Consider the following 15,738-nt stretch of genomic DNA (forward strand, 5'->3'; position numbering starts at 1 on the left):
CAGGACAATTAGAAGTCAGTAAGAATGGAAAGACAAAAATATTTGCATCAGGAAGGTACCCACAGGTGGTCCATGTTGCTTAAACATAAAGAAGGTCCTGATTTAAGAGAAGCCATAAGAACCAGGACTCTGGATGTGTGCCATGGAGTCTCACTGAACAGACCCTAGGATCTCAGAACCACTACCTTGACTGTGCAATCGCTGTAGAACATATGAAGGAATTTGGACTGTAGTGTATTTAAGGTTGGAGTAATTCCTCTATCTCTATAAAATTGGCTACTTCAAGTATGTGTTTACTTGTGCATAAGTATCTAATTCTCTATTTTTCACATAAAAAAAGGAAAGGTGTAATAATCCTAAGGTTAGAGTAAAATGGCACAGACTCATTTATAGAAAAAGACTACACGTTTCTCCTCATTAATTTATCATTTAATATAAATGCTGACAGAAAGCAGATAAAGACCAGATATTTACAAACCAAAAGGTGAATCACCTCCTTCTACTTGTTAAAATAACCCTTTTATCTGCAACTCTTGGGAGCTTTAAACACTAGTTAGGAGCAACATGAGGCTGAGTCAGTTTCCAAGGTAATAAAGAAAGGAAATAGGATTTTAACAAAATGTGGCATCTTTGATATAAACAACATGCACACAAATAATACAAAATTGAAAAAGATGGCGTTAATCCTTTTAAAAACCTGACAAGTATAACATGTACTTATTCAGACCCAGAATTCTGCTGCCCTAAACATCTTCCTATTACTCTTTATTTCCACCTCGCTTGTTTTGAAGGCTGTTTAAAAATTGGATATATAAACACATTAAAAAGAGAAGAAAATGGTCCATTTCAAACAGGGTTCTTTTTCCTATTCCAAAAGAACTTTCAAGAGATAAAGTCTTCAAATAAGATTTCACAGTTGGCCAGAATCTAAAGAATTATTCACAGCTTGTGAAATTTCAACCATTTGTCTTCATTTAAAAAAAAAAAAGTTGAAAACACTTGGAAAAAGTATAATTTCACAAACTTTAGCAATTTAAAAATCAGCTGTCACTTTAAGACTCAATATTTTTATTTCTGAACAGGTGGGTGGAGACAGGCTTAAGAAAAAACAGGGAGCTGAGGCAAGGAAAAAAATAGGAATGCAAGAGAACTTTTTAAAAATGGTATTTTGTCTAGCACTGATTTGTAAGAATATGAGATATAAATTCTCACTATCCAAAACTCAGTGATTTCATGAAGTAATTTATAACCTGACTCAAATCTCATGGGCTCCTTTATTAACCTAAATTATTTTTGTCTTGTTAAATATACCTCTGCAGGGCACAATCACATACAATCAATACGATTGGTAAATTACACAAGCTCTATCCCAAGCAAATATGCATCAATGTTAAAAAGTTTTTTTTTAAAAAAACAAAAAACAAAAAAACCCAAAATAAAACAAAATAAAATCCACCCAAAAAGGTGATAATGACTGCAGAATGTCTCGGGGAGACTGGTATGAGCCTAAAGACCAAATTGACCAAGGTCAGGGGAAAAGGGTAGCAGGGGTAACAAGGGAAGAGACCACACACAAAGAGGAATCTCACAACTGGAAAATGCTTCAGTGGGTAAAAGATTTTGTTCATCATCTTAATTCACTTTTTCCATTGCTCTTGTTCCAAAAAGTTGTAGTATCATCATAAAGTAAGACAACAAGGCCTCTGGATCAGTGAATAAAATGGAAAAAAAAAATTCCCCCCAAGTTCCTTTCATTTCCAGAAGGTGAGAAGAGAAAGGATGAAGGGGGTTGGGATGTGTGGTGTGGTTAATGAAAATGTGGGCAACAATACACCTGGAAAAAGTAGCTCTCAGGACAGTGCCTTCGTTGAACAGAGGATGTAAAAATGATAAACAAAAGCTTAAAATACCTTTAAATCAGAGGAATATTTTACAGGGTTGTTTAGATATTATTTTAAGAATGGCAGCCAATCAATGATTACACTATAAATGGTGATTAAAAAAAAAAAACAGGCAACCCCCCCCCCTCCCCACACACACACCCCCCAAACCAAAACCCAACAACAACCAGGCAACCAATTATCCAGTAGTTTCTTTCCATCCTTTTCTTGACCCTTTTATGCACTGGCTGGGGTGGGGGGTAGGGGCTGTCTGACAGTTTCCAGTTATAAGATGACTCTGAGTGTACAACCTAAAATGGATGCCAAAGACTTGTGAGCTCTGTCTACTCAAGAGTTAAAAACAACAAAACAAAACAAAACAAAACAAAAACAACCAGAAACAGAGAGACCTCAGTACAAGAAAATAAGTCACCTTATCTAGTATATAATATACTAATTCCACAGGATTTAACTTTCCTAAATACACACTTTTGGACACAATATTATCTTGAGGTTTAACTTCTCTCTCTTGGGTTATTGTGCCTTATTTTCTTGTGAAAATAAAGGTTATTACTCTAGGGATGTTTTGTTCAGGAATAAAATTTAAAGTAAATTCAGTGTTTGGCTGAAAATTCAGAGGCTCTGAAAACAAGGATTCCAGTGGTGAGGTTAAGTCCCTTTATCACAATAGGATTTCAAAGGACTCTTCCCACTTTGTTCAGTGCAGTATTGAAAACCCACCCATTGGGAACACATTTACTGTTAAAAGGTGTTACTTTTTCCTGGTGGTGGCAGTGTCCTATTATTTATTAACATCATAGCTAGTATTACTTATCAATTAGAATCTGTTATATATGAAAACATCTTTAGCAGTCAAAGCAATCAAACCTTAAAAACCAAATCTTAAGTTGGTATTTACTGTAATTAACAGTACCTTTTGACAAAAACAGCTTTCTTTTTCAAATGGCTCAGAAAAGTTAAATTAAGAATTTAATAAAATATTAACTGCAATCCACCTACAACTCCCAATAAGTCCTTTCAGCAGGAAAATTTCATAAAGCTGTGCTGAAGCAACAAATAAATATAAAAGTCATAGCTGTCCAAGGTAGAAAGGTATGAATGAGGACCAGCAAAATGAGTAAAATGATGACAGCAGTAAACTGTTTGCTTGTTCAGTCCCTAATGTTGAAAGTGAAATCTGCTTTAGTTTAGTTGCTCTATTTTTTTTCTAAAAGGACAGGCTGATTTTTCAGGGAAGAGATCATCTTGCAACACTATCACCAGGTATCACCAACTAAAAAATAAACACAATCAGGCTCTTTTAGGGGACAAATCTAAGTAAATGCTGCAGTTAATTTTCAGGCAGGTTATTAATTTTTCCTAAAAAGTAACTGGGTCTTTCCTTTTAATAAAATAACTATCATTACAGGTGCTTTTTACAGGTAGATTTTATATTACGAAACCTTTACTCAGTTCTTTAAAATGAGCAAAAACGAAGTGGAAAAAAGATGGTAAGACCTCCACCCATCACCATGTGTATTTAAAAGCAATCAAATACTTTTTAGTGAAAAGAATCTGTTTTTCTCCAAATCTGAATATAATCTTACATGTACTGACTATAGTTTATTTCTCACCAGTCACATGGTCATGAATTCTTTTACCCAGTCTCATAGCTTGACCACAGTGATATAGATTGTCCTTCAGACACAAGTTAAAAACCAAAACACACAAGATGCTATCATTGACAAGATAATCTCAAAAAACGGGGGTACTGCTTACACACAATATTGTAAAAGATGACATTCACTGGTTTAGAGAAACTGGTGAATTTTCATTACTTTTACATTTTATAAGGCCAGCTACTGTTAACAGTTAACTTCAGATAAATCTACTTACACAATACAATCAACTCACAAATACTAAAAGGTTTCACAATCAAAATGGCTATTTCCCCCCAAAACCAAAACAGAGTAAAGCACAAGTCTTTGGCTCTCCTTTAAAGAAAACAGCAGGTTACCATCTTAACCAGACCTTTGTTTGCCTACCAGTAGGGCAAATACCACATTTGTGCATCACTGAGTAATAACACCATTAGAAAAGGCAACTTCACAGAAGTTATTGGCTAAGCGAATTCATTTGAATGCTCTGTTTTGAGGCAGCAAACTGTCACTGTTGCAGATTGGGGAGGGCAGTGGGTAAGTCAAGGGGAATTTGCAAGATAGAAAAGGGCCAGGAAAAAAAACTTTGAGCTCTAACCCTGAAGACCTATGGAAAGTATGATGGAGTTACATATTCATGGTAGCAAATAAGAATCATACCAACTTTATGTCTTTTAGGCAAAAAAATAAATACACGGGAAAGTCTAGGAGAAGGGAAGGGAAATAAGATGAGAGAAGGGAATCAGCCACATTAATGCCATACCAATTAATTTTTTATGCATTCTGAGTATTTGGATATCTGTAGCTGGCATTAGAAATAAGTGTCTTATCATGTGAATACTATTACTAGAAACCTATGTTATAACTAACTGTTCTTTTGATTACAAAAGTAAAAAGGAATGGATCTTTGGTCACTTTAGCTTCTGTAAATCACCCAAGACAGGACAGCTATTGGACTTATCTTGTGACAGTATCTATAAGGCAAAAGAACTATGTATGTTAGGAAACTGCGTGTAGATATCTTATTCTCAGTTCTTCTACTCTTTTCCAGAGATACCTTGGAAAAAAATAAGTCAAAGTACTTTTATATTCCTAACTATAATAAGATTCTGGTTTTGCTATCTAAACAAGAGTGAACACAGTGCTTATTATACTCCTACCTTAACCCTCTCAGAATTGCTCATGTTCATCTGTGATGTCAGTGTTGCTTCTGAATTTACTGAAAAGCAAATAAAGTCATCTCCAGAAGAAATTAATATTTTACTTACTAAGTAGAAAGCATAAAAACTGTATTTCCTATCTGACTGATTTAATCTCTTAACTGTCTCTAAAGGCATACATTTTAAAAGCCAAAAAAAAATCAATGCCTTTCACAGGTTTTGACAAAAAAAAAGCAGCTGAATAGTCAAGCAGTTAAAACAAACAAAACAAAAAAGGAGTCAAGCAGTTTTGCCCAAAAAGGCCACTTACCCTTATAGGTTCATCATTTCACAAAGTGTATCACAGAGAAAAGGGGGAAAAAAAAAATCCAAACTTTGGAGGTTTTATTTAATTCCTAAAACTGCTTATGACTACTAGGAAAGTTGTAAGAATTTCCATGAGATAAGGCAGAATGACTAATTTAAAATAGGTTAGTTATAGGCACAATGGGATAGGATATCATTCTTCTGCCTTTCTACCCAGCCAGATTTCCTCTAGAGTATGTGGGGCCTCACTGAAGTACAGCTAGAATTAAGGCTACAATTTAAGAGATCTGTCCCCACCCCCATCCCCAATGAAATTAACTTAAAAAGTGAAAAGGATTATTTTAAGTCAATTCAAAACAGTGGCTTTTCTGGTTTTATTCAGAATAGGAATACTATATAAGTTAACATCTATTCCTGCCTAGCTTACAAAATCAAAATGGTGAAAGCAAGGAGTGTATTTGGAGGATATATAAACAAGAATAACAGACGTTGACTTATTAGATGTTTCAATGGATATCCAAAATAGAATTTTACTTTTATTCTGAACTTCAACAAAATTAATACCCATAAATTCCCTTCTAATACCAGAATCATTCTGAGTTCCAAATTGAACCAACTGCTTCTAAAATTTAGGAATTATCTAGTTATGTCCAAAGGAGAAATAAGATCTGCCCAAATCTGCCTACAGAAAGTTGGAGGCCAAGAATGTTGCCTTTTATAGTTAAACAAAAAAATAAAAAATCTTGGGACTCTGTCAGACATACAAAGTTTCTCTCCTTCTCCCAAAAAACAATAAGCACTTACATATAAGAGGGTTTTAAGCAAAAAAGAAAACAAACAAAAAAGCAAAAAAAGCAAGTGTGTATTTTTAAGAAAGGAAAATATGGTATCAACTGAAAAAATGCCTCATCTTCATTCAGTGCTTCTACCTCCCAATCAGTCATTTTATCGCAACAGCTGCGCTCATGCGAAAAAATCCTTAAAACATACCCAATATATATACAGATATAGCTATGTATATATGTATATATATATAATATATATAAATTTTTATTTAAATAAAAAAGAAAGCTCGAATCCCAAGCCAATATGTGTATATCAAATCCTTGACCAGCCAGGTCTGTAGGGCATAATCAAATTCAATGTGAAATAGTATATAAACACGGTGCCTTGACTGGGCAAATTAAATAATCGCTACTCAAAAGAGTGTTCTGTTTGGACTCTCCTACTGGTAGGCAATGGCAGGACTGTATTTCCCTCCCCCCTCCCCCCATTTGTTTCAGTTAACAGTATGATGGACACAGAGCTTACACTGAGGTTGTTATGACCTCAGCAGGAGTTAAGGGTTAAGAAAATAAGAAACAAGAAAAATACAAACTCTTGCTTTTACCCAACCAAAGCAATGCAGTAACTTATTACATAACCAGTGCTTTCTGTTTTAGTAGTATAATCCAGAAAGGGAAATTTCTTAAAAATCAGGCAAACAGAGGGATGGGAAGGTGACTATATCAAATAATCCCCACTAAAAACGTTTTATAAGGTCTTAGTTCAGTATAGACACATGGCATCAGAATATGTGCAGCAGAACTAAATTTTAAAAAATTCTTCCTTATTCTTTTCAACATTTTCATGAAGAATCTCTTCACTATTGTAAAGTCAAGTCTATGAAAACTGACTTTTAGGTACTTACTACCTACTGGTGCCAATGATTCTGAACAACTAGTCAATTCATAAACTACAATTCATAAACTATCCTTAAGATCTGGGTAGTCTGTATTTGCCAAATCTATCTGAAAGCCAGGGGCTTTCATTTTATTTTATACTTTTGGGTTTTGACAGTAAAACAAAACAAAAATATCCACTGAAATAATATGACTGTTCATTTTCACTTCAAGTCAAGTGTTGCAGTTTTAAAACATGGTTGATTTTCCTGTGTTTTTTTTTTTAATACATTTTATGATTTTAGCAAAAGTTTAATTTGAAAAAGCACAGCTCCAAATTTCCAACCATCAGCTCAGTACAGGTAATATACCAACCATGTATTTTCAGTACTAATAAATCACAGTTCATTCTTAAAATAATCTCCATTTGAACCTAATCAAACAGCCTACAGTGTTGGTCTGGCTTTCTGATTACATTAAGAGAATGAAATAGATCCATAATATGGAAATGAGGACTTCAAAAAATTAATTGGTAATTATCTCTCTGAAATAGCTGAAATAAAAACAAAAACAAAAAACAAATCCCTCCTGAACAACAAGAAGTTTTAGTGCCATATGAAAAACATACACATGAAGCCAGTTACCAGAAAGGGAAAGAAAATTATGACTTTCAAGTAATAGCTCTTAGAAAAGTTGGTGTGCTGCACATTTTCTAATAACTAGTCTAGTACTGTCTTTTTGTTTCTCAAGCACCACAGAATTCTCAAGACAGTCCGGTGCTTTCTGTCTGTTTTAATATATGGGGTTTGCGAAAGTTGGAAAGGATTGGGGGAAAGGAATTATACACTGGGTATGTAATAATACCAAAATACAAGAAAAACCTACTTCATTAAGATCATACAATTAATCAAACAGAGTGTATATATAATATCTTCTTTTTTTTTTAAAGCCCTGGATCCAAGGCGTCCAAAGTTATTAAAATAAAGTTCATTCACAGAACAAAAACAAATTTAATCTGAATTGCTTGCAGATACTGCTAATTTTCTTTTTCTTTTTCCTTTTTTTTAAATTAAAAAATGCATTAATGTGAACTATGTGCAGGGTTTGTTTTTAGTAGTGGTGTTTGTGCACATTGCCTCCGGTACTTTTCCTGGATTTCTCTGACCACTCTCAGAGAAAAAGTCTAGAAGTTATCTGTTCTCCTACCCCTAATGCCCCACAAATTGATCAGGAGCAAAAGATAAAAGTTGGACTCTTCATAATTTAGGGAGCAGAAGTGGGTGTGACTCCCGCTCTCTGGGAGTCATTGTTGTCACCTCCTCCCTCGGGGTCCTCTGACAGGTTCAGAGAGCTGGTTTTGTTTGACAGGAGGCTGATATTCTCTTGTGTCAGCGCTGAGCCATTTGGTACATCACTGTTAACATTTAAAAAAAAGTTGGAATTTTAAATAAGGAGAGAGAGAAAAATGATTAGTAGAATAAAATCAATAGGGCTTCTTTTACGAGTATGGAAAAATATGCAAGTAGCTTTTAAAGTTTAGTTTACAGCTCGATGTCCATTCTTTAAGCACAGGGGTTGGCAAACTAAGGCTAAGCAGTGCCTGTTTTTATTAGTTTTACCGAAACACAGCTTGCCCATTTGTTTATGTATTGTCTATGGCTGCTTTCACACTACAAGGGCAGAACTGAGAGTTTCCACAGAGACTATAATACCCATAATTTGGGTCTTATAGTCTGGACTTTAAGAAGTTCTGACCCCTGCTTTAGCAGGCTTACTAGTACAAGAAATTATTTTGAACCCAGGACAGTGTATGGATTTAAATAGCTAAAACCTAAGTCTGAAAGCAACAGGGCATTAGAAATTATTGTTATACAATCATCAGGAGGGTAACTCAGGACTATGCAGCAAATGACTTCAAAATACCGTAAGCAAATAATTACAGCTGTGCAAATAAAGAAATATTACAAATCTGTTTATTGCATGGTTGTTCAATGATAGCTGACATGAATCCTTCCACCTCTAGATGATACGGGATAGACCAAATTAAAAACCAAGGGGATGGGGTGGAAGGTGGATTTGAAAGAGGCTAAATATCCACACACTTTAAAGGACTGGAAAGGTCTACACCAAAATGTTAACACTGGTTTTAAATAAACTAAAAAACGGGAAAGAAGAAATGGAGCCAGAAAAACTCATTTGTTAGGTATTAACAGACAATTCATTCTTGAATCTGTTCTAAAATTAAGTTTTATTAACTAAATTTATGTGAAAATATTCTTTTCTCAATGTATACAGAATGATATTTTTAAAAGCCAATCATATTTATGAGGGCACTTCTGTCAGGGCTGGATAATATAAGACTATGACAACGTCCCTTCCTTTACCTGAATGTCAATGTAAGGTCCTCAGCTGGAACCTTATTTTGTGGTTCTGGTTGTCCGTTTTCGGCTTGCTTACTTGTATTCAATTTGCTTTTCATGTCCAGAGAACACTGGTTCTCCTTTGAAAGAGAAGGAAGTAAATTCAATTATCTTCTATTTAATGGTGCTAATGAAAGAGAGACCAAATACAGATAATACAAATTGATAATTCATATATCATATATAGTTTTATAAAATGACCAAAGAAATGGCCAGCCTAAAAGAGAGACATACACGATGATAACAACAGAGTACACTTGCTCACCATCCAAGCTAGAAAACAAGGGGGAGAATGCCCCAAGTTAGAAAAACTGATGACTTAGAAAAGGTAAGCCAAAATATAATAACTACCTATAATACACTTATTGAAAGCAGAAAAATGAAATACCCCATTTATTTGCTTAGAAAGACGTGAAAACTATTCAACAAAAGAGTCAATTACCATGCAACCTGGGGGAATGGTTCAACCCCCAAAATCCACAATTTACTAAAACCAGTATTCATGTACTATGAAGCAAACCCTAAGCATATCCATGGATACAATTCCTCAAGAAGGAATGTGTAGATTGCATTTCACTCATAACAAAAAACAGGTCTTCAATAACTAAAGGGCTATAAAAACTAGAATGCTATTTGTGAACACATTTGCAAAATCATAAACACCATCCCCTCAGCTTCCCTAATCAGTATATTAAACAGTAATTTAATAATGTCCAATTAACTGCCTTGTTTTCCCTGAAAGTTCTTCATAATGCAGAATCCTAAGACAGAGAACACACTCAAACCAAAAAGGAATGAGAGGAGGAATGAATAAAATAGGGAGATGGCCCATTTTCATGAGACTTATTCTAAGTATTAACCACTCACTGGAGTGCCTTGGGGTGATGATTCTAGAGCTCTAAAGCCATGAGTTCTGGGACATCACTGCACAGCTTTCCTTTCACCTCTCCCAGCTCCCACCCTTTCCCACCAGAACACTCACCATACTCAGTTCCCGGGTTCTCTTCCCGATTTCCCTTTCCACCTGGTGCAGTTCCAAGCTCAACTGCTCACTTGAAATCATTCCAGGCCATTTTGGAGGTGGTGGTGGCGGCTGTGACTGGCCTGCCAGGGTGTTCACCTCCCTCTGCAACACCAGCCTGTTACTAACAGCCTAGTGCATAAAGCCAAGCATATATACAACTCAACACATTTCACACCATGCACAGAATGACCAGGCCCAATTTCAGACCACCGCCTCAAGTAGTTTATCATGAAGATATTTGCAATAAAAATGACACTATTAGGCACTGTCTCTTTGAATGCCATTTGAATTAAAAAAGAAAAACTAGGGGATTTAAACTTAGTAAACAGTAATTTAATCTTACGGATAAGTTGCTCTTACTTTATTTGAAAGAGAAGTATAAATGCACATCTTTCCCCCTTTTTTTTAAATTGAATTTTCTGAAGTAAATCCTCCAATTTATTTCAATGAAACCTCAGTAATGGCAAGAACTTTTAACCATACTGAGTTAAATATGTGGCAAACTTCCAAATGATGCCGATTATTCTTTTGGAACAGAAAATGGGTCTACAAATTTCAACTAAGATAAAAAGCCATGAATTAGTAGGTTAAGGAATAATACTTGGAATTAATGGTCTGAATCCTGAAAAAGTTAATCAACTAAAGAAGGACATAATCAGACACAGCATTTTTTTTTTTCTACAATAGGAATCAGCAAGAAGTTCTAGACCAATGTAAATAAAATAATGGCACAAGAAGACAAAATATGAATATTACATAGTTAAAAAAAATTCTAAGCCTTATTGCTTACATAAGAGCATAAGTCAGACATGTGTTCCAAAAAAACAATCTCCTATTGGCCTTTGAAATACGGGAATCTAAGATAGAATTAGTTAAAAATTTATTTCCAAAGCGAAGCCTTCCTTATCAAAGATCTTGGTAGAAAGATAATGACTAATGTTCTGACAGTTATCTTTATCTCCAGGAGGGAGCCATGTATTTATCAGTAGAATGTCTTCAGTTTTCTAAATTCAAAGAATATGCTCCCATGTAAAGGGTAATGTAAACAAAACCTAGTCTTCTTTATGTGGCACTTTGAAGGATTTTAAAAATTCTTTGTTTTCAGGGGCACCTGGGTGACTCAGTTGGTTGGGCATCTGCCTTCGACAGGGTTCCTGGATCAAGCCCCGCACTGGGCTCCCTGCTCAGCGGGGAGTCTGCTTCTCCCTCTGCCCCTTCCCCCACTTGTGCACGCGCTCTCTCTCTCTCAAATAAATAAATAAAATCTTTTAAAAAAAAAATTCTTTGATTTTAGATATTTTTTCTCTTTAAGTGTCAGGCAGCATGGTGGAAAGAACACTGAATTTGGAGTAGGAAGACTTGGATTTGTATTTCAACTTCTGTGAAACTCCTATCCTTCAACCAGAAAGAGGGACTATACCACTTGTCTAACCTACCTGACAGGGTCATTGTAAGGGTCAATCAGGACCTGTGATGGTAACTTATAAACAGAAAGAACTATATTAACGAAAGGTACAATTGCTATACAGAGGCTATTCTCTTTGGAAGTCTATTCTTCTTTGAAGTCTAGAGTTAGTTGATTAACTTTTTAAAGATTCAGACCATTAACTCCAAGTATTATTCCTTATCCTACTCTTTTTTAAGTTCTAAGATTCTATCTTTTAAAGATATATAAATAAATGCTAAGAATTAAAGGAAATAGAATTTTTTTTTTTTAAATTAAGAAAAGCAGTATGAAAAATGAAAAACAAATGTTAAGCTAAAAGCATTTGTTGATAAAAACTGTATACCTTAAATGTGCCATCAGGGAAAATTTTAGATAGTCTGTTTTCCATGGAATAGAAATTCTGAATTTCCTATTGTCCCACACTGAACTCTTAAGTACTTAAATTCTTTGAAGAATGGACACCAATACTAACTCTTTAAGGAACAGACCTTAAGTTTTTATGTTCATAGTACCTTAGAAGTTCTTCCTTTTAAAACTCCTTTGAGAACCCTCCAAAAATTGGAATGAAAAACTATCTGTAGGTGGTACCTCTAGTCCACGGAGCTGAGTCTGTTGGCTGATTTGATGGTTTAGTTGTTGCAATTCCAATCGTAGCTGTTCCCTCTCAGCAGACGGAAGGGGTTTTCCGTGACTGGCCACTTCTGACATGGACAGTCTCTCCCTTTGGTGGGAAAGAAAGGATGGAATAAATTTTAAGTTTTATTTAAAAAAAAAAAAATTATTGATCTAATATAACATTTTGTGTCAACTATACTTCAATTGAAAAAAAAAATCGAAAGAAAACAAAAAACCGCCCTAGGTTTGATCTCCTACTGTTCTGACATAAAAATCTGTTATTTCACTATGAAAATAATAAAAATTATTGACAAGAAAAATAAAATAAGAAAAGCTGAATAATTTTAAAGGTTTATAAAAGTAAAAAGAATGACCCATACCTCTCACTGAAGTGTCCCTGAGAAGGTATGTTTTGATGAGGTGAATATGGAGAACCTCCCCAGCCACCATGGGTTCCATATGGACTATAATCTATAAGAGAATAATTTACTGTGGGATGATGCAATTCAGAGATTTCATTCTTCTTTTAAGGTAGCCATAATCTGGGGTGCCTGTGTGGTTCAGCTGGTTGAGAGTCTGCCTTTGGCTCAGGTCATGATCTCAGGGTCCTGGGATCGAGCCCCACATCGGTCTCTCTGCTTGGCAGGGAACCTGCTCCTCTCTCTTTTCCCCCACTTTCTCTCACTATCTCTGTCTCGGTCTCTCTCTCAAATAAATAAATAAAAATTTAAAAAATAAGGTAGCTATAATCTAAAAGGCACAGGCCTATTTTATACACAGCTATCTGGAAAGATGTCCACTAATTAAAGAGGATACTGATGTTTGTTTTTTCCCCACTGAAAGATAACAGTCTTTGGATTGTTTCTTTCTTTTCTTTTCTTTCTTTCTTTTTTTTTTTTTTTTGGTAGGGCTTGAACTCATAACCCTGAGATCTAGACCAGAACTGAGATCAAGAGTCAGACACTTAACCGACTGAGCCACCCAGGCGCCCATTTCAATTTTTTAAAATGAGAATGTATTATTTTAATAAAAGCAACAAAGCTATTAACACAAAACCAACATAGGTAATCTTCACACAGAGACATTTTAGTTTGTACCCTTAGAATTCCCTGGGTTATAATTACCTTTCTACAGGGATAATTCCATGGAAGAGTTTAAAAGATTACTGCCTTACAAGATTATGGAAAGCACTCATAGTAAATGGGGAGTAGGGATGGGGGCTGAAAGTCTTGAATATGAACCCACTAGATGAGCTTACCTTCCATTCTTACCTGAAATATTAATAGGTTTTGTGGGAGCTCCCTGAGGTGCCATAGCCTGCATTGGACCAGCACCCTGATATATTGTTTTGGAGGTTCGAGAGATGGCACCAAACCGCGATACAGTTGGTCGGTCTCCAAATGGGATAAGGTCATCATCACTGGTTTCTGCAGCTCTTCTCTGAAGATCCAGTCGTTGATCTCTCATTCCTTTACTCTCCACATTCTGGTAAAAAGTAAAATGAGAAATCCACCCCACACTTAGATCTCTAACATTATTTCCACAGCTCTGTGATAAGGTTAAAAAAAAAAAAAAGAGTATAACGTTCTTATTGGTAGGACTAAAATAATTTGCTTGTCATCGTAAACATTGCTTTTTAAACCTCTGATCACTCCCCACAATAAGAAATATATTTTACATCATGACCCAGTACATATATATACACTCTAATATACAGATATAATTTCATGACAAGTATTTACCTCTACTATACATGCTCTTGTATTTATATTGTTATTCTAAATTATTCCTTAAAAAAGCCATCACAACCCACTCAATTTCAAAACTCAATAGTTAGAAAACCACTGCCTAAAAATATTAAGTAGCTGACACAGATGTTTCAAAGGGATTCCAGTTAGAAAGAAGTAAGTACCAAGAGAAATGGAAACGGAAATCTAACTGGTACACCCTTGCTACTCAAAATATAGTTTGAGGAATAGCAGCAGCAGCATCAGGTGGGAACTCATCAGACATGCAGAATCTCAGGTCCCACCCTAGTCTTACTGAATTAGGAACTGCACTTTAACAGGTTCTAATTAGACTCCAACATAATTTATATGCACACTAATTTCTGAAAAACACTAACAGTCTTTCACCCGTTTGGGAGATTTTCAATTATATCTAGGTTAGGTTGACAAATATTTTTATTCTTTAGTGATTTAAGGAAATGAGTCTTATTTTGCTAATTTCTGTTACTTTAATAACCCTCCCCCACTTTTAAAAAGATTTATTTATTTGAGAAATAGAGAAAGAGAGAACATGAGCAGGGAAGGGGGCAGAGGGAGGAGGAGCAAACTCCTTGTTGAGCGGGGAGCCAGAAAAATAAACAAATAATTAACTTGTGTGTGTGTGTGTGTGTGTGTGTGTGTGTATATAAAACAATACCAGTTATCATACAATGGTATTTGATAAAGTAGTTAAAATGAAAGAACCTGACCTATAAATTTGGATACATCTCAAAAACAAAGTTGAATGAAAATGCAAGCTGAAGTATATAATATATATAAGGCCTATAAACATACAAAACAAAACTGTTTAGGAATAGTAAAAAAGTATCCATGAAATGATAAACTTTCAATTCAGGATAAAGGTTACCTCCAGGGAAGAAGGGAGGAAGAAAAATGAGATTAGGGAAGTATATACAAGAAGATTTAACTATTTCTATAAAGTTTTATTTCTTCAGAAAATAAAGAAGCAATCAAGATAGTTACATATATATATATAAAGCTTGGATATTAGACATATAAAAATAAAGTTTAATACATTTCAATATACCACAGTTGACTTGAAGCTTACTAGCTACAATTCTGACTCAAATACTACTACTGTTCATTAGATTCAACTTCATTGTTTAAACTTCAGAGTTGTAAGAGTTATAATTTACTTGAACAAGAAATCCAAGATCCTGATTAATTATGCAAAATAAACTAATTTTGGTTCTAAACAGTTGTTGGGTTAATCGATGGCTGCTCAGAAATACAACAAATGCTCTTCTTTGTCTATCTAGACATGTATTAGAAGATTTATGTTTATACCTGAAAGAAACAAATAAAAAACCCATATAAACATAATTCAATTCACATCATATAGAATATGGCCTGAAATTCTTAAGGAAAGCTCAATTATTTGTGTCTTCACTATTAACAGGGTCTGACTTATTTGGTTTCTCTTCATTTGTATTCATTGTGGCTTAGTTATCACACATACCATCATTTCCACACTCCCTGCTGCCACCACATCTTTGGGTTTTGCATCTTTGGTTCCAATGTAGGAGCCGATGGTGTCGCATGACCAGGGAGAATACTGGCTATAATCATTTCCTTTGTATTTCCCAGCTACCTTCAAGTCTTCATCCAAAAACTACAGATGGAAAAAAAAAAAGAAATATATATATATATATATATATATATATATATATGTCTTATAAGTAACAACACAGAGAAAGCAGGAATTTCTTAGAACACCATGCTAAAGCAACATAATGATGGTTACTTTATCTGTTACAACAGAAGATTTCTGTAGACTATG

General features: G+C 34.8%; 1 protein-coding gene across 6 annotated transcripts in view; it reads right to left on the reverse strand.

The window, feature by feature from the left end:
* Window positions 1–407: 407 nt before the first annotated feature.
* The window catches only part of RC3H1 (ring finger and CCCH-type domains 1), an 81,960-nt gene continuing 66,629 nt past the window's right edge, over window positions 408–15,738 (reverse strand). For 5 of the 6 annotated variants that reach the window (XM_078077984.1, XM_036077543.2, XM_078077981.1 and 2 more), the window contains 7 exons: window positions 15,418–15,570; window positions 13,443–13,656; window positions 12,552–12,642; window positions 12,145–12,277; window positions 10,068–10,238; window positions 9,050–9,165; window positions 408–8,079 (listed from right to left, as the gene is read on the reverse strand). In XM_078077984.1, the coding sequence (XP_077934110.1) occupies window positions 7,929–8,079; window positions 9,050–9,165; window positions 10,068–10,238; window positions 12,145–12,277; window positions 12,552–12,642; window positions 13,443–13,656; window positions 15,418–15,570 (1,029 nt within the window). In that variant the 3' untranslated portion in view covers window positions 408–7,928. The remainder of the gene's footprint in view (window positions 8,080–9,049; window positions 9,166–10,067; window positions 10,239–12,144; window positions 12,278–12,551; window positions 12,643–13,442; window positions 13,657–15,417; window positions 15,571–15,738) is intronic. The other variant, XM_078077985.1, reaches the window with a different exon arrangement.

This window comes from Halichoerus grypus, chromosome 7 (genome assembly GCF_964656455.1).
Source record: "Halichoerus grypus chromosome 7, mHalGry1.hap1.1, whole genome shotgun sequence".
NCBI classification, from domain to species: Eukaryota; Metazoa; Chordata; class Mammalia; order Carnivora; family Phocidae; genus Halichoerus; species Halichoerus grypus.